This window comes from Artibeus jamaicensis, unplaced genomic scaffold (assembly GCF_021234435.1).
Source record: "Artibeus jamaicensis isolate MK-2021 breed Jamaican fruit bat unplaced genomic scaffold, CSHL_Jam_final scaffold_378, whole genome shotgun sequence".
In the NCBI taxonomy this organism is placed as follows: Eukaryota; Metazoa; Chordata; class Mammalia; order Chiroptera; family Phyllostomidae; genus Artibeus; species Artibeus jamaicensis.
The window spans coordinates 1,082,084-1,106,642 of NW_026522044.1; the positions used below are offsets into that span (position 1 = coordinate 1,082,084).

At 38.2% G+C, this 24,559-nt stretch overlaps 1 protein-coding gene across 6 annotated transcripts in view; it reads left to right on the forward strand.

The window, feature by feature from the left end:
- The window catches only part of KLHL13 (kelch like family member 13), a 263,980-nt gene that overhangs the window by 80,297 nt on the left and 159,124 nt on the right, over nucleotides 1-24,559 (forward strand). For 3 of the 6 annotated variants that reach the window (XM_037146000.2, XM_053657447.1, XM_053657442.1), the window contains 2 exons: nucleotides 10,443-10,497; nucleotides 13,035-13,108. In XM_037146000.2, coding sequence (XP_037001895.2) covers nucleotides 10,495-10,497; nucleotides 13,035-13,108 — 77 coding nt within the window. In that variant the 5' untranslated portion in view covers nucleotides 10,443-10,494. The remainder of the gene's footprint in view (nucleotides 1-10,442; nucleotides 10,498-13,034; nucleotides 13,109-24,559) is intronic. The other 3 variants (XM_053657445.1, XM_053657444.1, XM_053657448.1) reach the window with 1 other exon arrangement.

Consider the following 24,559-nt stretch of genomic DNA (forward strand, 5'->3'; position numbering starts at 1 on the left):
CAGGTTAGAGAATTTTTCAGTCTTTCTTTATTTAAATAATATCTCAACCCTTTTCATTCTCTGTTCTCTTTCTAATAACCCTATGATGTGGTTGTTATGCTTGAAGTTGTCCTAGAGGTCCCTTACACGATCCTCATTTTTTAGTGTCTTTTTTTTAATACTGCTGTGAGTGGATGTTTCTACTATCTTGTCTTTCAAATCGCTGATTTAATTCTCTGCTTCATTTAATCTGTTACTAATTTCTTCCACTGTATTCTTCATTTTTAGATATTGTACTTTTCATTTCTGACTGGTTCTTTTTATAGTTTCTATGTATTTTTATGCTTACTATCTCTTTGTTGAGATTATCACTGATTTCATCCATTCTTCCTCCAAGTTCCTTGAGCATCCTTATAACCATTGTTTTGAACTCTGTATCTAGTAGATTGCTTGCCTTCATTTTATTTAGTTTTTTTTCTGGGTATTTCTCCTGATTTTTCATTTGTGGCATGTTTCTTTGTGCTGCATTTTGGCTGCCTCTCTGTGTTTGTTTCTATGTATTAAGGTAGATCTGCTGTGCCTTGAAATCTTGGTAGGGTGGTCTTATGTACTGGGTGTTCTGTGGGACTCATTTACATACTTTCCCTGATCACCTGATTTAGGTGCTCCAAGAATGTCCCTTGTATGTGTTATATAAGCCCATCTGTGGTAAATGAGTCTTTATTGATGTTGGTCTATCTGTGGGTGGTATCAACCTTTAAGGTTCCTGACTATGAAAATTGACCATAACCACAGTGTATGAGCTGCAGCATGCAGGCTTACCCCACAAAGCAGAATTCACCCTAGCATGGACTGGTGCCTGCTGAGATGTACCTTTGGATATGCCACTTGTAAAGCTAATTGGGTTATTCTCTGATGTTGTCTGAAGCCGGCCATGAAGTGTGTTGGTTCTGGGGCCTCTTGGGAGGGACTCTTGTGCAGATCAATGTCAGACACTGTCTTTGACTGGCCCTGGTATACCTGTTTGTAGCCACACCATGATCCACAGTTTTTGGTTGCCTCTGATGGGCCTGGGTGAATCTTGTAGGGATCTGACTACATGCCCAGGTTGGCTTCCACCAGCACTAACCATTGAGGAAGGTCATAAAATGTGGCATGGCATTCACAGATTCACCTTTGCCTGCCAACTGCTTCTTTGGCTCTGCCACAAAACAGTCTGCAGTGGTATGCTAGTTTTGTGAGGTAGATTCTTAGTGAGTCACCATGTAGGGGTGAGTAGTGTTCACCAGGTTGATTCAGATTCAAATTTGGCATCAGTGTGGGGTTTGAGGACATTTAGCAGAAGTCTCAGTGTACACCAAGGCCAGTTGTCACTCACTTGTGGCCTGTGGACTTTTATGTTGGGGCAAGGTCTCAGGGAGTCATCAGAGTAAGTCTAGGATTTGACCATATGGAGGGAGGCCTCTGCACAGGAATGGTGGCACCTATTGGGGGTATGAAAGAAATGCGGCCCTCACATAGAGCTGCATAAGTCAGTTTCTCTCTCTGCATCTCTGCTACCCACTGAGTCTGCCTGGACCTCTCTGAGAATAATTTAAGAAAGTCTTCAGCCCTGGCTGGTGTGGCTCAGTGGATTGAGCCCCAGCCTATGAACCAAAGGGTTGCCAGTTCAATTCCCAGTCAGGGCACATGCCTAGGCTTCTGGCCAGGCCCCCAGTATGGGGTGCACAAGAGGCAACCACACACTGATGTTTCTCTCCCTGTCTTTCTCTCTTTATTACCCTCTAAAAATAAATAAATAAGATCTTTAAAGAAAAAGAAGGTCTTCACCATGAGCCCATGCGTGCCATAGTCAGTAGACTTCTCCACAGGATGCAAGCTTGGCAGCATGTCAGTAGGATTGGGATTAGTGCATTTCTCCAGGCTGATTTTGTATGGAGGGGAGTGCTTGATCCAAGAATGGTGTCTGTGGATGGTGTGCAAGAGGGACTCAGCACAGGGCCTTTGATAGTGGTCCCTTTAGACCTCTACCCAAAGCCACAGAACAAAACTCAATCTTTCCCTGTATCACTCCAAACCACTCTGAGTTATCTCCTGTCCAACCAGCACCCAGGGTGAGTGACTGCAAGTAAGATTTTGTGTGATGACCTTTTAATATCTGGTTTTGTAGTAGACTCTCTTCTTTCCCTAGAAGATGGACTCTCCACTGATTTTCACAGCTAGATGTTATATAGGTCCCTCTTCCTGTTTCTAGTGCTCTGCCATGCTGGGGAGCTCAGCATGGGGTTGAGACCCCTCGCTTCTAAGGGCAGACCTTTGCAGCCGAAATATCCTTCTAGATTCTGAATCACCTTTTATGGGTGTCAGGCCAGCTGTCTTTGTGTGTCCACCCTTCCTACCTGTCTCCATGTGGCTTCTATTAATCCTTGGTTATAAGATTTCTGTTCAGCTAGTTTGAAGTTGGTTATTCAGGGTAATTGTTCTATAATTTAGTTGTAATTCCAGTTTGGTCTTGGGAGGAGGTGAGTATAACTTCCACCTACTCTGCCACCATCTTGGATCCCCTGAATATCTTTTGGTATATATTTCTTTTTGTTGTTATTCTTTTGTGAAAGTCCTGTTCAAATATATGCCCATTGGGTTGTTCACCTTTGTTATTAACTTTTTGGGGAATGCTTTATGTATTATGAATGTTAAATCTTTGCTTGTTATAGGAATTGCATTTTCCTCCCTACACCCACTTGCAATGACTTAAGTATGCTTGTGTTGTATTGTATTATATAGAATTGTCTTTTTTTTACTAATAAACATAAATGATTTTCATTTTCTGTATGGCTTCTGAGTTTTGTATCAGCCCCTAGAAAGATTTTATTTATGCTTCTTTGAAAATATATTCTCTATCTTCTTCTACTACTTTTATAATTTTTTATATTTATACATTTAATCTATCTGGTATAGAGATGATTTCAGCCCCCCCCCCAAAATAGCCAGTTTCTCCAAACCTATTTATTGAATTAATCTTTTTTGCTACTGATGACAACTACCAGATTCTCATATTGGATTCCCCGTATATTGGATTCTGTTCTATTGATTACTTTGTCTATTCCCACACTAGTACCACGCTGTTATAGTTACTGTACCTTTATTATACATTTTTAATATCATTTGAAGAAAGTTGGCTCTACCCTAATTTTGTTCTTTAAAAAAATTGAACAACTTTTATGTGTTTGCATTTTTTAATGAACTATGGATTCAACATGTGAAATATCCATCCCCCTTTACAAAAATTCTGGCCCTTTGCTAATTCAATTGGAATTGCATTGAATTTCTACATGCATTTTGACTGAAATTTACCTCTCTAGTTTTGAGTTTTTCTATTCTTCTATATTGTGTATATACTTGTATGTATCCATTTATTCAGATACTTTATTATTTCATGAACTTCAGTAAAATTTTATTTTTATAAGAACATTATATTTTTCAAGCTTATTCCTAAGTATTTTATAAGTTTTGTTGGAATATAAGAAATCTGTGTCTTTGTGGAACTGATATATCTGTAGTGGGCATCTTAATGTGTTGATTTTCCATTTGATTCTTCTGGACTTTTCATAAAAACTGTCATGTGTAAAACATTAGTTCTCAAAGTGTAACCCATGGTCTACCAGCAGCAGCATTCTTTGTGAACCCATTAGCCAATAGTGTATTCCATTGACATTCCTAAAGCCTGTTATGAGTGACAACATTAAAAGGGATGTCTAAGGGATCACATTGAGAAGGAAGGAGTGATATTATTGCAAAAAGTACTGGAGCTGCGTGGTATATGGTTTATATCTGTAGCAGTAAAGAGCAAGATGGTGGTGAAGATAGGCAGATTGCCTCAGTGATTACAGGTAGAAAGCTGAAATTGTTGAGTACAATGTATCAGCTACCCTGGCATGCAGACAGGGAAAGGGTTTGGGGAACCTAATCTTTTTTGTATGAATTGAGACATAGAAGTGGTTTTATTATACCCCTCTGGACCCCCTAGTTGTGGCCCAAAATGCTGATTAGGAAAGCAGGAAGGATTATCACTTACATAAAAGGTGTTCTCTGAAATCATCAGTAGCTGCAACCTTTAGGATAGTGCAACCATTATTATTTATAGCATTGCCCATTTTGTTAGGGGTGTGTATGTGGGAACATACCACATAGTGCTAGTCAGCTTTAGATTTGCTCTAAGGAATAATCACCACTGAGTTCAACATCTAGTACTTAAATGTTTTAGAGTAGGACTTCTTTAGTGCCACGAGTAAGAGGGGAACATGGTGGTGTCTGTCCTATGTGAAAGCTGAATGATTCGATAGTCAGTCTAATGTTTTAAAATATTAACTTTTGTATAACAAACCATTTCTTAATAAGATTCTGTTTTTCAGATTCCATATTTTGCCATTTCAAGATGACTTTGAACTTTTAGTGATGCTGCTATACATAACTTAATTTACAGAATTGCAATTATGTACAATTTTTCTACCTTTTGCAGTTTTTTGTTTTTGTGGTGTTTAGCATTTTTCACTGGTCTTTTCTGTCAGCTTTTCTGAATATAGTAGTTATAAAATTTTTATTTAAAGATGGAATATGGTACAAAAACTTGATTTCTTTTTTAAAAATATATTTTATTGATTATGCCATTACAGTTGTCCTATTCCCCCCTTCATTCCCCTCCACCCTGCACACCCCTCCCCCACCATTTTCCCCCTTTAGTTTATGTCCACGTGTCACAAGTTCTTTAGACTCTATATTTCCCATACTATTCTTGCCCTCCCACCTGTCTATTTTCTACCTACCATCTCTGCTACTCCTTCTCTGTACCTTCTCCCTCTTCTCCTGCTCCCACTCCCCTGTTGCTAACCCTCCATGTGATCTCCATTTTTGTGGCTTTGCTCATGATCTAGCTGTCCGCTTAGTTTGCTTTTGTTTTAGGTGTGGTTGTTAGTAACTATGAGTTTGCCATCCTTTCACTGTTCATCTTTTTTATCTTCTTTTTCTTAGATAAATCCCTTTAACATTTCATAGAATAAGGGCTTGGTGGTGACGAACTCCTTGAACTTGACCTTATCTGAGAAACACTTTATCTGCCCTTCCATTCTAAATGAAAGCTTTGCCGGATAGAGCAATCTTGGTTGTAGGTCTTTGGATTTCATGACTTGGAATACTTCTTTCCTGCCCCTTCTTGCCTGTAAGGTCTCTTTGGAGAAATCAGCTGATAGTCTGATGGGAACTCCTTTGTAGGTGACTGTCCCCTTATCTCTTGCTGCTTCTAGAATTCTCTCTTTCATTCTAATCTTGGGTAATGTAATTATGATGTGCCTTGGTGTGTTCCTTCTTGGGTCCACCTTCTTTGGGACTCTGAGCTTCTTGCATTTCCTGGAAGTTTATTGCCTTTGCCAGATTGGGGAAGTTCTCCTTCATTATTTGTTCAAATAAGTTTTCCACTTGTTGCTCTTCCTCTTCCCCTTCTGGTACCCCTATAATTCAGATGTTGGAACTGTTAAAGATGTCCTGGAGGTTCCTAAGCCTCTCCTTATTTTTTTGAATTCTTGTTTCTTCATTCTTTTCTGTTGGGTTGTTTCTTCTTTCCTTATGGTCCACTTCCTTGATTTGAGTCCCAGTTTTCTTCCCATCACTATTGGTTTCCTGTGCATTTTCCTTCATTTCACATAGTGTAGCCTTCATTTTTTCATCTAATTTGTGACTAAAATCAACTAGTTCTGTGAGCATCATGATCATCAGTGTTTTGAACATCTGATAGGTTGGTTATCTCTTGGTAGCTTAAAAGTATTAGCTCTGGGTTTTGATTTGTTCTTCTGTTTGAGAAATATTTTTTTTTTGGTCAGGTTGTTCTTGTTATGTAGTGAGGGGTGGAGCCTTAGGTGTTCACCAGAGTGGGGCAACCCAGTAGCTGGGTTGTGATGCTGTATGTGGGGGCGGGGTCAGAGAGGGAGCAGTGGTGCTTGCTCTGTTGTCTCTTGAATTTCAGTCCCTTCTGCTGCTTCCCACAAGCAAATTGGGCCCTTCTGATGCTGATTCCTGGGTGGGTGGGTTCGAGGACCCTGTGGGTCTCTCCAACAAATTCTCCTATGAGGCTTGGAGTCTCTCCCAGCCCCTTTTCAATAGGTTCTTTTAGGCTTTATTTTCTGTTGCTGGGGCCCTGGGATGCGCAGTCTGTCTCACTGCCCATTTTTGCCTAGTTTATCTGTGTGCGAATGTGGGAACATGGTCAGCCCTGCATTACCTGTGCTCCTAGGTTCGCGTTTTCCTGCTGCAACCTGTCCCTGCTGGCTGCTGACTCCACCCCTATTACCAGTGTGGGTGAATAGTTGTTGGACCTTTGTACAGTTCAGTTTTCTGTCTGTTCTGGTTGTTTTTATTTCTAAATCTTTGTTGCCCTTAATTTTGGTTGCGTGATGTGGTATAGTGTTTCCACCTATGACTCCATCTTGGCCAGGAGTCACACTTGATTTCTTTTATGTAACATCAGTAGTCCATAAGCAGGGCCTACCTTCATGGTGTGAAATTGGTTAGGCATATCAAATCTCATTATTTTTAAAGCTGTTGGTTTTTGGACAAGGTAAGAAAGAATTCAATTAAATGCCAAATCATAAATTGGAACCTCTCTTTGAAATATTACCTAACTATAGGATAAGTGCTTGGGAAGTATGAGATTTGTGAATTACTTAAATGCTTAAAAGTAAAATTCCTTGAACTTATGCAAGACATCTAAACTATCAGAAACAGTCTTGTCAGTTTTATTTGGTGTACTAAGTAGAATTTTTAAGGGCAAAACCACAATTAAGTCTTTCTCAGGTATTATTTGTTTCTTTTTTATTCATGAGACTTATCATGGCCATGGAGAAGTGTGTTTTTTAAATTACAATGCATGCCTGGTTATATTTTTGCCCTGTCTTTTTTTGTCTTTGAAAACATTCTTTTTAAAAAAATGCTGACCTTTATATATCATGTCTTGTCTGCTTATCTACATAGTCCCTACTTATGGAAGAGAGAATGTGTGATACATTTTTGTTTCTGTTTTATTGAAATATTTGAAACACATAGAAAAGTACAGAAACCAGTATCATGCTAAAAACCACCACTTAGCTATGTAATACCTTAATATTTTGCCATTTTTCTTTCAGATCCTTAACAAAATATTAGATTTAGGTACAGCTACTACTTTATCCTTCCCCAGTTATATTCCTTTCCCTTCCTTTCCTGAGATAACTATCCCAAATTTGGTGTTTATCATTCCCTTGAATATGATCATGTTTTCTACATATATAGACACACATACATATGTAGACACACATATAATTCCCTTGAATATGATCATGTTTTTCTACATATGTAGACACACATATGTATATTTATATGTATATAAATGTACATGGTATTGTCTTATGTGCTTTTGAAATATATTACATAGTATTGTACTTTAGTTTACATTTTTGTTTAATGTCATGCTTTTCAGATTAACCTGCTCTAGTACTTCCCATTATAAAAACACAATAAAACCAAACATTATTTATTTCCATTCCATATCCCTTTTCAACCACCAGCTATTTCTCTGCTCCATATCAAAATATAAGTTTCTTTAAGTGTTGTGTGTACTTGTTTCCTTTCACTCTCTCTTGAACCCACAGTAATCAACCTTTTCTTCACCCCTCCAAGCAAACCACTCCTATCAATGTGTTCAGTAATGTCTGTGTTACCACATCAAGTTCTCATTTTTCAATTCTTCAGGGTAGGACTTCCTCAGTGCCACAGATGGGAGCATCTGACACATTGTATTAGTCCTTTCTTCATACAATGACCTTTTTATTTTACATTCTAGGTTACTGTATCTTCCTGGATTCCTCTATGTTATCACCACTCCTTACTGCTTTTGCTGGATCTTCCTTACTTGTATTTTGAAATAAATTGAAAAAAAATTAGAGAATGAAAGTAAACATTTTCTTCAACTCCAAATTTTCTGTCAGTAATAATGGATATATACAGACTGTGTGTGTGTGTGTGTGTGTGTGTATGTGTATGAATTTCATTGGTGAAAACAATGTCTCATTTTAAATTGTATTTATTTTTATTAATGATTTTTATTTCTTTTATCTGCATTCCTTGTTTATATTATTGCTCAGCTTTACAATAGTGTTTTATTATTTATTTATTGTATGTGTATAAGTTAAAATTATTAGCCCTCTGTTCTCTGTCATGTAGATGATGACTGTTTTCTTCTACTTTATCAAATGCCATTTGAGTTTGCAGTCTTTTTGAAGTACAGAATTATAACTTTTTGTATAATCAGACTTAACAGCTCTTTTTTAAAAAATTTAATTATTGTTCAAATACAGTTTTCTGTTTTTTACTCCCACCCCAGCCTACCCCCCAGTGCTCCCCACCTCCCTCCCATTTCTACCCCCCTTAGTTGTTGTCCCTGTATCCTTTATACTAGTTCCTGTAAATACTTCCCCTTTTTCCCCTGAAATTCCCTCCCCTCTCCCCTCTGGTCACTTTCCCCGTGTTGGCTATTGCCCCTCTTTGACCCTGCCTCCACATACAGCATCACAACCCAGGGACCTGGGTGGCCCCGCCCTGGTGAACATCTAAGGCTCTCCTCCTCATATGTAACAGGCGTGAACACACTAAAACATGGCTCAAGAAGAACTCAAAGCCCCAGAGCTGATAACTCTAAGCAACCAATAAATAGCCAACCTATCAGATGCACAGTTCAAAACACTGGTGATCAAGAATGCTCACAGAACTGGTTGATTTTAGTCACAAATTAGAGGAACAGATGAAGGCTAAACTAATTGAAATGAAGGGAAATGCACAGGATACCAATAGTGATGGGAAGAAAACTGGGACTCAAATCAATGAAGTGGACCATAAGGAAGAAAAAATGACCAAACAGAAAAATATGAAGAAGCAAGAATTCAAAAAAATGAGGAGAGGCTTAGGAACCTCCAGGGCATCTTTAAATGCTCCAACATCCAAATTATAGGGGTACCAGAAGGGAAGAGGAAGAGAAACTGGAAAATTTATTTGAACAAATAATAAAGGAGAACTTCCCCAATCCGGCAGAGGCAATAAACTTCCAAGAAATCCAGGAAGCTCAGAGAGTCCCAAAGAAATTGAACCCAAGAAGGAACACACCAAGGTATATCATGATTACATCAGCTAAGATTAAAATGAAGGAGAGAATTCTAGAAGCAGCAAGAGATAAGGGGACAGTCACCTACAAAGGAGTTCCCATCAGACTATCAGCTGATTTCTCCAAAGAGACCTTACAGGCAAGAAGGGGCTGGAAAGAAGTATTCCAAGTCATGAAATCCAAAGACCTACAACCAAGATTGCTCTATCTGGCAAAGCTATCACTTAGAATGGAAGGACAGATAAAGTGCTTCTCAGATAAGACCAAATTCAAGGAGTTCATCATCACCAAGCCCTTATTCTATGAAATGTTAAAGGGATTTATCTAAGAAAAAGAAGATAAAAAAGATGAACAGTGAAAGGATGGCAAACTCATAGTTACTAACAACCACACCTAAGACAAAAGCATAGTAAGCAGACAGCCAGATCAGGAGCAGAACCATAGAAATGAAGATCACATGGAGGGTTAGCAACAGGGGAGTGGGAGGAGGAGAAAGCAGGAGAAGATACAGAAAATAAGTAGCATAAATGGTAGGTAGAAAATAGATTTGGGGGAGGGCAAGAATAGTAGGGGAAATATAGAATCTAAAGAACTTGAGACACATGGTAATAAATTAAAGGGGGGAATGGTGGGGGAGGGTGTGTGTAGGGTGGAGGGGAATGAAGGGGGGAAATAGAACAACTCTAATGGCATAATCAATAAAATACATTAAAAAAGATTTTATTTATTTATTTTAGAGAGGGGGGATGGGAGAAGAAAGAGTGGGAGAGTAACATCAAGGTGTGAAACATCAATTATCAGTTGCTTGCCTCTTGCAAGCACCCCAACTGGGACCGTGGCCCACAACCCAGGCATGTGCCCTGACAGGGAATTGAACCAGCAACTTTTGGGTTTGCAGGATAGTGATCAACCCACTGAGCCATGGTAACTAGGGTCCCAATTATTTTTAATCATCTTCTTTCCTTTTTTGAAGTCCACCTTTAATATAGAGTCATTCCCTGACATGCTTGAGTTCCCTGTAAGTTCTTGAAAGATTTTATTTTTGTTTTACTTTTTAAACCACTGAAGTATGATTATCCTCATCCATATTGATTCTTTAAAAAAGATAATTACTGACTTTGTAGCTATTAAATAAATTAGCTGCATCTTCTTGGTCTGGGCAGCGCTTGAAACAGTTGAATCCCCTCCAACCATTCTTCTGCACCATGCTTCTTCCTTAGCTTTTATCTCACAATTTTCTTAATTTCCCTCATACCTATTATCTCTCTTTTTTCTTTTATAGGTTGTTTTGCTGTTTCTTGTACAACATTGTTCTTTGGAATTCCACTTTACCCATGGTAAATACACTCCTGAGTATTATTTCCCAATCTCATCACTTCAGCTGTTACTTAACTGGCTACATATTCCTATATATTCATTTCTAGTTCCAATCTAAATCTAGGTCTATATATCTAGTTTTCTATTAGTTACTGTACATTGTGTTTTATGGTACTTTATTATGTCTATACCAAACCATTCTTCTCCTTGCTTTCGATATTTTTCCTTCTTTTCTGTACCCTATGTCACTTGACATCATCACCATTTCCTGCAGTTACATAAATAGATTTTGTCTTTGAGGACTTCTTTTCCTTTTGATATCTGTCAGTGGTCTTCTCCCTGGCTATCCCCATGGCCCTTGTCTCTCCCCATTTTTATTTATGTCTTGCCTGTGGAAGTAGTTTCTTAACTGGTCTCTGTACTTCTAGTCTCTCTCTCTTCCCCTCTCCATATTGCAGACAGTGTTAATTTTCTAATACATATAAAATATTTAGTTTTAGTTAAATCCTTCACACATTGATTGCCTGAGTTTACTTCTTCTCCTTTCCTAACTCTGTTAAAATGGTAATAAAGAAATAGAAATATTGATAAGGACAAAGACAACAGGAATGAAAACACTGACACATGTAAGGTTGAAACTATTTTTCCTTAGAGCAAAAGAAGTTACAACTTCACTATCTCTCCCTACATGAACATTTGAGAGAAACTAATTCTTCCCATAGAACTCTTAATGTTTCAATACTTGGGAGCGCCTGATCTCGGAAAGGCAGGAATGAGTCATGAGAATGAAAGTATTGTCTGTTTTTTTGAAAGTCTTCATAAGTTGCTAGAGTCCCATGTCTTGTCACCCACACTCTGCACCTTAGAAGACTAGAGGTTTCTTATCTGGAGAATTTGGGAGTGTCCTAAACTCAGGTGCAGGAGGTGGATTGGTTGAAAAAATGGCATTAAGTGAAAGTTTGCATATCTGGTTTTGGGACCTATATGATCTACCCTGGGTGCAGTTGCTTGAAAGGGGCAAGAATTATTTGTTTTCATATTCTCAGAATCCTAATAGTAATATTGATATAGTTGGGTTTTTTCTTGGCACATTTTGTAAAATTCTGAAGTCTAAATAAAATTAAAATTTCTCAACATCTCTCAATTCTCTCAACACTTAAGCGTTTTTAGGAAAGGTAAGTCAAGGTTGGTTGATTTTCAGATGCTTAAGTTTTAAAAAATATTTGTTTAGGCTGCTCAATTTTTTAAATTATGTTAGGATTATATGCATAAACTAGAATTATGCCAATAAAATAAATGCTACATTGTCATTTCATTTGTTTCATTTTTAGTTATGAAGATCCAATAGAGTGTTTTGTTCCCTTCCACTTCTTTAGATTTTGCCCCTAAATTAAGGGGCAGGAAGAGGACAAAGAACAATAAAGAAAATCTTTAAAACAATGCTTACCCAAGGATATGTTTATTGATTTTAGAGAGAGAGGAAAGGGTGAGGGGTAGAGAATGCGAGAGAGAAAAAGAGAGAGAGAGAGAGAGAAAGAGAAACATTGATTGGTTGCTTCTTGTATGCACCCCCACTGGGAATCAAACCTGCAACCTTAGGTATGTGCCTTGACTGGGGATCAAACCTGCAGCCATTTGATGTGTGGAGCAACACTCCAATCAACCAAGACACATGGCCAGGCAAAAACCTTTTTTTCTCCTAGCTTAATTATTTTAGGTTTTCACATAGTTTTATAACAAACATTATTATATGAACAAAGTAAAATTGCATCTTCTGAATACAATACATTGATTTTTAAATATACATTTTTCTTGCAAATGTTTTTGAAATTAATAGACTACATTATATATACTCTACATCTCCAACACAAAACACTCATATTACTAAAAACCAGTGTATTAAAGTTCAGTTTATTACCAATTTACCTGCTCCTTTCCAATTAAAAAAACAAAACAAAACAGGTACAACCAAAACAGATATTCAGTGCACATCAGGAAAACACTTTTACCCCCACTACCTATTTTATGTCTTTAGATTTAAAAATGTTATACCTTTCTAGTTATAGTTTTAACCACTTCTAAAATTGTGCGCCCTGCTTATGGGCTTCTCAGGCCTTTAGTCCCTCTGGTAACATGGGAATTAGTCCTGTCTGTATCTACTTGGCAAATGTTTGCCTCAGCTCTTCACTTTATATTCTCTTATCTAACCCAATTTCACACAGACTCCTCAGTTTTTCTGACTCTTTTTTAATTCTGTATACTTGGTTGTTTTTCCATGGGTAATTGTTAGCTAATGATTTCACATGAAACTTAGTCCATACTATTTAATGATTCAGTGGTCTCAATAGTATGGCATTTTGTAGATATTTTGACTGTTGCAGATTTCTTAATTTCCTTTTTTCTTACTTTTCTAAGTTATCATATGGATATTAGGTATATGGACATATATTTTGTATTTCTATCACAAAATGTATATAATACTAAAAAGGTAGCATAATTTGAAAATTCTAATATTCACTTTTGTAGTAAATATTGACTTCCTTTTCCTCCAAAACAGGTCCTTACCCAATTTGTAGAGATAATGGATCATCTGCATCTAGGGGAATCAGTTGCTGCAGTGCTCCGTAACAGGTATATTTCTGGAAACAATTTACCTTATAAGTTACATAATGTATTTCTTGCCTGTTAATATAGTTAACATAGTTGCTACTCATTAAGTATTTGTTAAATACCTGGCATGAAACAAAAGTATTTGCTATATGAATAAAAGAATGATTGAGTGACAAAAAACCTGAATGAAGACCATGTTATCATGTGTTCTGAGCTAATGAAAAAGTAAAAATATAATTAATAGTCATAATTAGTATAAATTGTGAACACATAGAATTCACTCAGTGGAATCATTGACTGGAATTTTAGTTTTAAAACATATCAATGAATGAATACTGGTATCCATTACTTAAGAATAGATATCTCAACAAGTAGTTTTAATAGTATTGTTCTATGATTGTACATTTCTGTTATATAAATACCCAATTAGTCTAGCACTATGCTCTATACCTGAAAATAATATAAAATTATATTTAATGTCAACTGTAAATGAAAAACACAATTAAAAAATATCCAATTAAAACTTTTCCAGGGAGTCTTCAGAAACTCAGAGCTTCCTCTGACAATTTAGAATTTTAAATCATGGTTCAAATAAACATAGCCTTTGCTCCTTAGCTATGGAAGAGTATAGAAGAGTAAACTATTATTCCCAATAGTTTAATTGTATGGTTTGGGTGAAGCATTTGACATAATGTGCTGGAATTGACTATATCATGGCTCTGACACTTACTAGTGGTATAGTCTTGGGCAAATTTCTTAATTGCTCTGGGCCTTAAGTTCCTCATCTATGAAATGGGGCTAATAATACCTACATCTAAGGGTTGTTTTGAGATTAAAAAGTGTCTATGGTGTGTGTGTTGGAGCGAAGGAGAGAGGGACAGAGAGAGAGAGAGAGAGAGAGAGAGGCTGGCAAATAATACATTATATTTGTGCTAGTATTGAAATTAAAATGTATTTTTAAATATTTTGAAAATACAATAATTGTATTTTTGACATCTAAGGTACTTTAAAATACAGGTATTATTTAGAAGAATATGAAAAGGAGAAAGGTTGAAGTAGGAAGTGGACATATATAAAATTACATATCATATGAAGGGTGACTGTTGGAAGGTATTATATGATCTGGGCAAGTGGTTGTAAGGTAGGCTTGCTCGCTCAGAGACAGAGAAAACAAGAAAATCATAGCAGAAATAATGTGTGGGCATGTTGGGTGAAAAGGTTGAGGGGAATAGTACTTGGGAGACATTTAATTCATAATGGAAAATTGAGTATGCAGAGTTCAAGCACTTCTGAATAGGAGATTCTATAATACACCTTCGGAAGAGGAAATGGTAGGAGGGCAGGGTCAAGTTAATAACTAAGGTGGTTATAGCATAGTTGAATTTGTTTTTTACTATTTTTATTGAGTTATAATTACATACAGTAAAATAAACATTTAAATATACAACTTGATAATTTTTTATACACCTATGTATCCAAATAACTACAATCCAGTTCAACATGTAAAACAATCCCATCCCACCAGAGAATTCCCTTGTGCCCTTTCCACTCCATATCCCCTCCACTCCTACTAAGGGAACCAGTATTCTAACTAACTTATCTTGGATTAGTTTGCTTCTTCTTAAACTTTATATAAATTAAGTCAGACACTGTGTATTCTTTGGTGTATGGCTTCTTTTCAAATTAATGTTTTCGAAGCTATCACTTCTGTGGTATCAGTTGTTTCTTCTTTTTATTACTATTTAGTATTCCACTGTTTAAATGCACCACAATTTATTTATCCATTTCCTTATAGATAGTCATTTAAGTTGCATCTATTATTTGGCTATTGTGAATAAAGCTTTTATTGACATTTTTTACAAACCTTTTTCTGTCCATTTATACTCACTTCATTTTCATATATAGGGCCTAGCACAAATAATGCAGCTTTTTAATCTCACTTTGCATTTTCATCATATGTAATGGAGTATGTTTTCATATGCATCTGTATATCTTTTAAAAGTACCTGTTTAAGCCTTTAACAGTATGGTAATTACCACAGGGAAAGGGGATGGGGAAGGTAGAGGAGGATAAAGGGGGGATAAATGGTGATGGAAGGAGACTTGACTTGGGGTAGTGAACACACAATGAAATATACAGATGCTGTATTATAGAATTATACACCTGAACCTATACAGTTTTATTGACCAATGTCACCCTAGTAAATTCAATGAAAAAGAAAAATATGGACCTGTGTACCCCAATGTTCATAGCAGCACAATTTACAATACCCAAGAGTTGGAAGCAACCTAGGTGCCCATCAGTAAATGAATTGATCCAAAAACTATGGTACATATACACAATAGAATTCTATGCAGCAGAGAGAAAGAAGGAACTACTACCCTTTGCAGCAACATGGATGGAACTGGAAAGCATTATGCTGAGTGAAATAAGCCAGGTGTTGAAAGACAAATACCATATGATCTCACCTTTAACAGGAAGCTAAACAACAAAACAAACAAACAAGCAAAATATAACCAAAGACACTGAATTAGAGAATAGGGGGACAGCGACCAGAGGGGAGAGGGAAGGGAATTTCAGGGGAAAAGGGGAGGGATTTAGAGGAGCTAGTATAAAGGACACAGGGACAACAGCTAAGGGGGGTGGAAATGGGAGGGATATGGGGAGCATGGGGGGTGGGCTGGGATGGGAGTAAAAAACAGAAAACTGTACTCGAAAACTAATTAAATAAAAAAAAATGGGTTGTAGTTCTGGCCAACATGGAGGCATAGGTAGAAACCCTTCACTTCCTCACCCAAACAAAAGGAAGATAACAACCAATCTAAAATCAATACACAGCCAGAAGTGTCAGAAAATCAAACATCATGGAACTGCAACAACCAAGGAATTAAAGAAACAGTCAACCAGACTGGTAGGAGGGAGACGAGGGAAACAGGGCAGATGGGTGGATGGAGAGAACCTGCAGCAAGGTGTTAGACCACAAGGGCAGGGCTGGCTGAAAGGACCCTTGGTAAGGCAGAGCTAACTGTGGGCTGTGAAAGAAACTCCCAGTCTCACATGAGAGTTTGTTGGAAAGTGGGGCTAGAGCCAAGAAAGCAGGCTGCGTTGTTCCTTCTCTGACCCCTCCCCCGTATACAGTACCAAAAATGCCCTGCACTGGTGAACACCTAAGCCCCACCTCCTTACAACTTACCAGGTGCACCAAGACAAAGAAATATGGCCCAGATGAAAGAAGAGAGCAAAACCTCAGAAAGAGAGCTAAGCGTTGAGGAGATAGCCAACCCTATCTGATGGAGAGCTCAAAGCCCTGGTAATCAAACTGCTCACAGACCTGATTGAGCTTGGTTGAAAAATGAAGGAAGAAATGAAGGCTACCCAAAATGAAATAGAGCAAAATATTCAGGGAACCAACAGTGACAGGAAATAAACCAGGACTCAAATCAATGATTTGGGACAAAAGGAAGAAATAAACATCCAGCTGGAACAAAATGCAGAAACAAGAATTTTAAAAAATGAAGAGAGGCTTAGGAACCTCTGGGACAATTTTAAACATTCCAATATCCAAATTACAGGGGTGCCAGAAGGAGAACAACAGCAAGAAACTGAAAATGTATATGAACAAATATCGAAGGAAAACTTCTCCAATCTGGCCCAGGAAGTAGACTTCCAGGAAGTCCAGAAAGCTCAGAGAGTCCCACAGAGGTTGGACACAGGGAAGCGCACACCAAGGCGCATCATCATTATGTTACCCAAGATTAAAGATAAAGAGAGAATCTTAAAAAAAACAAACAAACCAGAGTTTGTTTATTTATTTTTAGAGAGACGGGAAGGAAAGGAGAAAGAGGGAGAGAAATGCCAACTGTGGTTGCCTCTCATGTGCCCCCTGCTGGGGACCTGGCCTGCAACCTAGGCATGTGCCCTGACTGGGAATGAACCATGACCCCCTGGTTTTCAGGCCCATGCTTAATTAATCCACCGAGCTACACCAGTGAGGGCTAAAGAGAGAATCTTAAAAGCAGCAAGAGGAAAGGAGACAAGTTATCTACAAAGGAGTTCCCATAAGACTATCAGCTGATTTCTCAAAACAAACCTTGCAGGCAAAAGGGGGCTGGAAAGAAGTATTCCAAGTTATGAAAGGCAAGGACCTACATCCAAGATTGCTCTATCCAGCAAAGCTTTCATTTAGAATGGAAGGCAGATAAAGTGCTTCTCAGATAAGATCAAGTTCAAGGAGGTCATCATCACCAAGCCTTTATTCTATGAAATGTTAAAGGGACTTATCTAAGAAAAAGAAGATAAAAAAATATGAACAGTAAAATGATAACAAACTTACAACTATCAACAACTGAACCTAAAAAATGAAAAAAAAACAGTGAAAATAAAAACTAAGCAAACAACTAGAACAGGAACAGATTCAGAGAAATGGACATCACAGGAAGGGTTTTCAGCAGGGAGGTGGAAGGAGGAGAATGGGGGAAAAGTTACAGAAAATGAGAAGCATAAATGGTAGGTACAAAATAGAAAATGGGAGGTTAAGAATAGTATGGGAAATGGAGAAGCCAAAGAACTTACATGAACAACCCATAGACATCAACTAAGAGGGGAGATGCTGGAGGGCTGGGGAATGTGGGGTGGAAGAAGGGGGACAAATCGGGAAAATTGGGAAAACTGCAATAGCATAATCAATAAAATATACTTTAAAAATAAAAAATGATAAAATAGGGGCTGTTTTCTTTTGGAGTTTTGGCAGTTTTTAAATTTATTATAGATATTTTGATGTATGTTATGAATATTTTCTTCCAATATGTAGCTTTCCATCCCCTCTTTTTGTGAGAAGTCCATTTGATGAAACTTAATTTATCATATTTTCTTTTATGCTCATCTTTTTTTGCATCTGGTCTAATAAATCTTTGCCCTGACAAATTTCAGGATTTCTTCTGGAAGTTTTATGGTTTTAGCTTTTATTTTTTTATTTAATTATTGTTCAAGTACAGTTCTCTTTCATTTACTCCCATCCCAGCCCACCCCCCCAGTACTCCCCACCTCCCTTTCATTTCCACCCCCCTTAGTTGTTGTCCATGTGTCCTTTATACTTGCTCCTGTAAATCCTTCCCCCTTTTCCCCTGAAATTCCCTCCCCTCTCCCCTCTGGTCCCTGTCAGCCTGTCTCTATTTCAGTGTCTTTGGTCATATTTTACTTGCTTGTTTGTTTTATTGTTTAGCTTCCTGTTAAAGGTGAGATCATATGGTATTTGTCTTTTAACACCTGGCTTATTTCACTCAGCATAATGCTTTCCAGTTCCATCCATGCTGTTGCAAAGGGTAGTAGCTCCTTCTTTCTCTCTGCTGCATAGAATTCCATTGTGTATATGTACCACAATTTTTGATCCATTCATTTACTGACAGGCACCTAGGTTGCTTCCAACTCTTGGCTATTGTAAATTGTGCTGCTATAAATAAAACTCTTTTGATTTGGTTATGATGGCTTTTCCGAAAAGTGTTAAGTGGTATCTCATTGTGGTTTTAGTTTGTATTTCTCTGATGGATAGTGATGTTAAACATCCTTTCATATGTCTCTGAGACCTCTATTTGTCCTCCTTGGAGAACTGTCTCTTTAGGTCCTTTGCCCATTACCTAGCTTGGAGATCAAACCCTTCACACTGGTGAGAATGGGCATCATAATTCAATCAACAAACAAGTGCTAGTGAGGTTGTGGAGAAAAGGTAACCCTAGTACACTGTTGGTGGGAACACCGACTGTTACAGCCATTGTGGAAAACAGTATTGAATTTCATCAGAAAACTAAAAATGAAACTGCCTTTTGACCTGGCAGTTCCACTGCTGGGATTATACCCTAAGAACCCTGAATCACTAATTCAAAAGAACCTATGCACCTCAATGTTCATAGCAGCACAATTTAAAATAGCCAAATGCTCAGAGCAACCTAGGTGCCAATCAGTAAATGAGTGGATCAAAACTGGTACAGTTACACAATGGAATTTTATGTAGTGGAAAGAAAGAAGGAGCTCCTACCCTTTGTGACAGCTTGGATGGAACTGGAGAGTATTATGCTAAGTGAAATAAGCCAGGCAGTCAAAGACAAATACCATATGATCTTACTTGTAGGTGGAACCTAATCAACAAAATAAACAAGTGAGCAAAACAGAAGCAGAGACAAGGAAATAAAGAACAAACTGACAGCAATCACAGGGGAGGGGGAGGGAAATAATGGAGGAAAGTAGGGGAAGGTTTGTCAAGGAAAATGTATGGGAGACACATGGACAATGCCAAAAGGATGGGATCAAGGGTGGGAGGTGGGGTTGAGGGTGGACAGTGTTGGGGGACAGTGGAGAGAACTGTACTTGAACAAGAATAAAAAAGAAAATTTGTGAAATGAGAAAAAAAATGTTCATTAAACATAAAAAATTTTTGAAAGAAATATAATTCTGATACTGAATAAACACAGCTAGAGTATAGAAATTGATGGACAAGTCCACAGTTTGTTTATTTATTTATAAATATATTTTATTGATTATGCTATTACAGTGGTCTCATTCCCCCCTTTTATTCCCCTCTTCCCTGCACACCCCCTCTTACCCACATTCCCTACCTTTAGTTCATGTCCATGGGTCATACTTTTCCATTTCCCATACTCTACTTAGCCTCCCTCTGTCTATTTTGTACCTACCATTTATGCTTCTTATTCCATGTATTTTCCCCATATTCTCTTCCTCCCCATTTCCACTGATAACTCCATGTGATCTCCATTTCTGTGATTTTATTCCTGTTGTAGTTGTTTGCTTAGTTTATTTTTCTTTTTATTTTTTAGGTTTTCTTGTTGATAGTTCTAAGTTTATTGTCATTTTACTTTTCATATTTTTGACCTTCTTTTTCTTAGCTAAGTCTCTTTAACATTTCATAGAATAATGGCTTGGTGATGAAGAACTCCTTTAACTTGATCTTATCTGGGAAGCACTTTATCTACCCTCCCATTCTAAATGAGAGCTTTGCTGGATAGAGTAATCTTGGATGTAGGTCCTTGCCTTTCATGACTTCAAATACTTCTTTCCAGTTTCTTCTTGCCTGTAAGACTTCTTTTGAGAAATCAGCTTATATATAGTCTTCTGAGAACTTTGTAGGTAACTGTCTCCTTTTCTCTTACTGCTTTTAAGATTCTGTTCTGATCTTTAATCTTGTGTAATGTAATTATGATTTGCCTTGGTGTGTGCTTCCTTGGGTCCAACTTCTTTGGGAGTCTTTGAGCTTCCTGGACTTCCTGGAAGTCTGTTTCCTTAGCCAGGTCAGGTAGGTTGTTCATTATTTTTTCAAATAAGCTTTCAATTTCTTGCTCTTCCTTTTCTCCTTTTGGCATTCCTGTGATTCAGGTGTTGGAATGTTTAAAGTTGTCCAGGACATTCCTAAGCAGTTGCTCAGTTTTTTTTTTTAATTCTTATTTCTTCATTATTTTCTGTTTGACTGTTTCTTTCTTCCTTCTGCTCCTAACCATTAATTTGAGCCCAAAATTTCTTCCCTTCACTGTTGGTTCCCTGTACATTTTCCTTTATTTCACTTTTCATAGCCTTCAATTTTTCCTCTATTTTGTGACTATACTGAACCATTTATTTGGGCATCCTGATTACCAGTGTTATGACTGTGCATCTGATAGGTTGGCTATCTCTTCATCCCTTAGTTTTATTTTTTTGGAGCTGTGATCTGTTCTTCATTTGGCCATGTTTTTTTGTTTGTTTTTTTGTCTTGGCACACCTGTTACATAGTAAGGATTGGAGCCGTAAGTATTCACCAGGCTGGGACAACCCAGGTCACTGTGTTGTGGTGCTGTATATGGGGGAGGAATATGAGAGGGAACAATGCTGCTTGCTTGGCTCTCCACTGGCTTTCAGTCACTTCAGTACCCACAAACAAATTGGGCCATTCTAGTACTGATTCCTGGGTGGGTGAGTTTGTGTATGTTGTAGGACCCTGTGGGTCTCTCCAACGATCTCCCCTGTAAGGCTGGTTGTCTCTCCTGCTGCCTCAATCCCCACAGGTTTTTTCAATGAGAGGTTTTGAGGCTTTATTTTCCAGCACTGGAACCCTGGGTTGCATGGATTGTCTTGCTCCCCAGTTGTTCCTCCCAGTTATCCCAAATGTGAGACTGCCCACTCCACCAGTTGCCACTTCGCCTGCACCAGTCCTTCAGCCACCACCTTGCTGTGAGTCCTCTGCATCCCAGCTGCCCATCTTTGTCCCTTCTATTGGTCTGGATGAATGTTATTTTTAACTCCCTGGTTGTTGTACTTACATACACTTCAATTTTCTGGTAGTTCTAGTTATTTATTTTTATTTCTTAAAGCATTTTTATTGATTATGCTATTACAGTTTTCCCAATTTTCCCTGTTTATCCCCTTTCCACCCTTCCCCCCCCAACCCTCCAGCATCCCCCCTTAGTTCATGTCCATGGGTTGTACATATAACTCCTTTGAGTCCTCTGTTTCCTATACCATTTTTATTTTTCCCCATCTATTTTATGCCTACTAATTATGCTCTTCTTCCCTGTACCTTTTACCCCTATTCCTCCCTTCCCCCTCCCCACTGAAATCCCTCTGTGTGATATCCATTTCTGTCATTGTGTTCCTGTTCTGGTTGTTTGCTTAGTTTTTGTTTTCATTTTTTTCTTTTCTTTTAGGTTCATTTGTTCATAGTTATGTGTTTGTTGTCATTTTACTGTTCATGTTTTTTATCCTCTTTTTCTTAGCTAAGTCGTTTTAACATTTCAAAAAATAAGGACTGGGTGATGATGAACTCTTTTTTATTTTTGGTGATGAACTCTTTTAACTTGACCTTATCTGAGAAGCACTTTATCTGCACTCCCATTCTAAATGAAAGCTTTGCTGGATAGAGTAATCTTGGATGTATTTCCATGCCTTTCATGACTTCAAATACTTCTTTCCATCCCCTTCTTGCCTGCAAGGTTTCTTTTGAGAAATCAGCTGATAGCCTTTTGGGAACTCCTTTGTAGGTAACTTTCTCTTTTCCTTTTGCTTCTTTTAGGATTCTCTCTTTATATCTAATCTTGGGTAACTTAATGATCATGTCTCTTGGTGTGTTCTTTTGGCTGAACTGCTTTGGGACTCTTTGATTTTCCTGGACTTCCTGGAAGTCTGTTTCCTTCTCTAGATTGGGGAATTTTTCCTTCATTATTTGTTCAAATATATTTTCAATTTCTTGCTGTTGTTCCTCTCCTTCCGGCACCCCTATAATTTGGATATTGGAGTGTTTCAGGTTGTTCAGAGGTTTGTAAGACTCTCTTTACTTTTTTGAATTCTTGTTTCTTCATTTTGTTCCAGTTGGATGTGTATTTTTTTCCTTTCGTTCCAAATCGTTGCTTTGCATTCTGGTTTCCTTCCTGTCACTATTGGTTCCCTGAACATTTTGCTTCATTTCATTTTGGATATCCTTCATTTATTTTTTCATCTTTCAACCAAGCTCAGTCAGTTCTGTGAGCATTTTGATTACAAAGGATTTATTTATTTATTTATTTAATTGTTGTTCAGGTACAGTTTTCTGTCTTTTACTCTCATCCCAGCCCACCCCCCAGTGCTCCCCACCTCCCTCCCATTTCCACCCCCCTTAGTTTTTGTGCATGTATCCCTTATATTAGTTCCCGTAAATCCTTCCTCTTTCCCCCTGAAATTCCCTCCCCTTTCCCCTCTGGTCCCTGTCAGCTTGTTTTCTATTGCATTATCTTTGGTTATATTTTGCTTGCTTGTTTGTTTTGTTGTTTAGGTTCCTGTTAAAGGTGAGATCATATGGTACCTGTCTTTTACCACCTGATTACCAGGGTTTTAAATTCTCCATCAGATAGGTTGGCTATGTTCTCATCACTTAGCTCTCTTCCTGAAGCTTTCCTCTGTTTCTTCTTTTGGGCCATATTTCTTTGTGTTGGTGCACCTGTTATGTTGTAAGGGGGCGGGTGCTTAGGTATTCACCATGGGAGGGCAACCCTCTTTGCTGTGCTGAGGCCCTGCCTGTGGGGGAGGGGCCAGAGTGGGAAGCTTGCCTGCTTATCTCTAGCCCCCTTTCAAAGATTCTCTTGTGTGGGTGGGACTGGGAGTTTCTTCCACCAGTCCCCTCTGAGTCTCAGTTTTGCCTTCAGCCAGCCCTGTGTGCGCAGTCTGCCATCTTGCTGAAGTTTTTCTGAGTTACCTGAGTGGTCCACTGCCTTACTAGTCTGGTTATTCTGGTTGATTTTTTTCTTTAATTTCTTGGTTGTCAGAGTTCCATGCAGTTTGATTATTTGGTGCTTTCAGTTGTTTACTGATTTTAGATTGGTTGTTATTTTCCTTTTGGTTGTGCAAGGGAGTGAAGGTTTTCTTCTTAAGCCTCCATCTTGGCTGGAACTCTCAATTCTATTTTTTGCTTTTAAATTTCTCGCCCTTCATTTGGTTGTGTGAGGAGGCAAAGTGTATCTAACTATTCCTTCATCTTGGCCAGAAGTTCCCCCAGTTTGTTTACAGTCCTGCCTAATAAAAATAACAAAACCTGAGGAAAATGTTGCTTGTTTGCATATACAAATTATGAATAAATTTCAAAGTCTAAATAAAATACAAATCAAACACATTTAGGTATATATAAAAATAATTTCCCTTTGTGACCAAGAAACTTTTATCCCAGAATACGAATGCTTTCATACTATGAAGTTACTCATGAAGCATCTTTGAATAGTTCTCAGAAGGGAAGAAAAAGGCAAAAAATAAGTGCTGAGGGTGTTTGAAAAATTTTGATGCCCATTTTAAGAATTAAAAAGTTAGTGATAGAAGCTTGCTTTCCTAACAAGAAAAAATATGTGTCTCTCTGAAATGAATAATCCATTAACATTCTTAATGGTAAAATCTAAAAGTTATTTCTTTATCTCTTCATTTTGATAGCCTCCCTGTGTTTGTTTCTATGTGTTAGGTAGAGCTACGTTGACTCCCTGTCTTGGTAGCATGTTTTAATGTAGTAGGTGTCCTGTAGGGTCCAGTGGCACAGCCTCCTCTATCACCCAAGCTGAGTGTTGGAGGTGTACCCTTAGTGTGGGCTGAGTACACCCTCTTCTTGTAGCTGAGCCTTGGTTGCTGTTGGCAGGTCAATGGGAGGGATTTACCCAGGCCAGTCAGCTGCAAGGATTGGCTATGACCACTAGCCACTAACCTTTGCATGCCATTGAGGATCAGCCATGCAAGGGTATGGTAATGGTGCTCCAACATAGTCTGTAGCTGTCCACTGGGTGTGTAGCCTCTGTGGTTTCCCGGGTGGTAAAGGCCAAGGGTGAGCCTCCACCTGTGTTTTGCCTGGGGCCACCCTGCCTGAGCTATAAAGCAATGCGAGATGGCTGCTACTTGTGCTGGTCTTGGAGATTCCCAGGGGAAGCCAAGCTGTGAATCCAGGCTGGCTACTGCTACTGTGGGGCCTGGGGCTATTTAGGAAGTGGT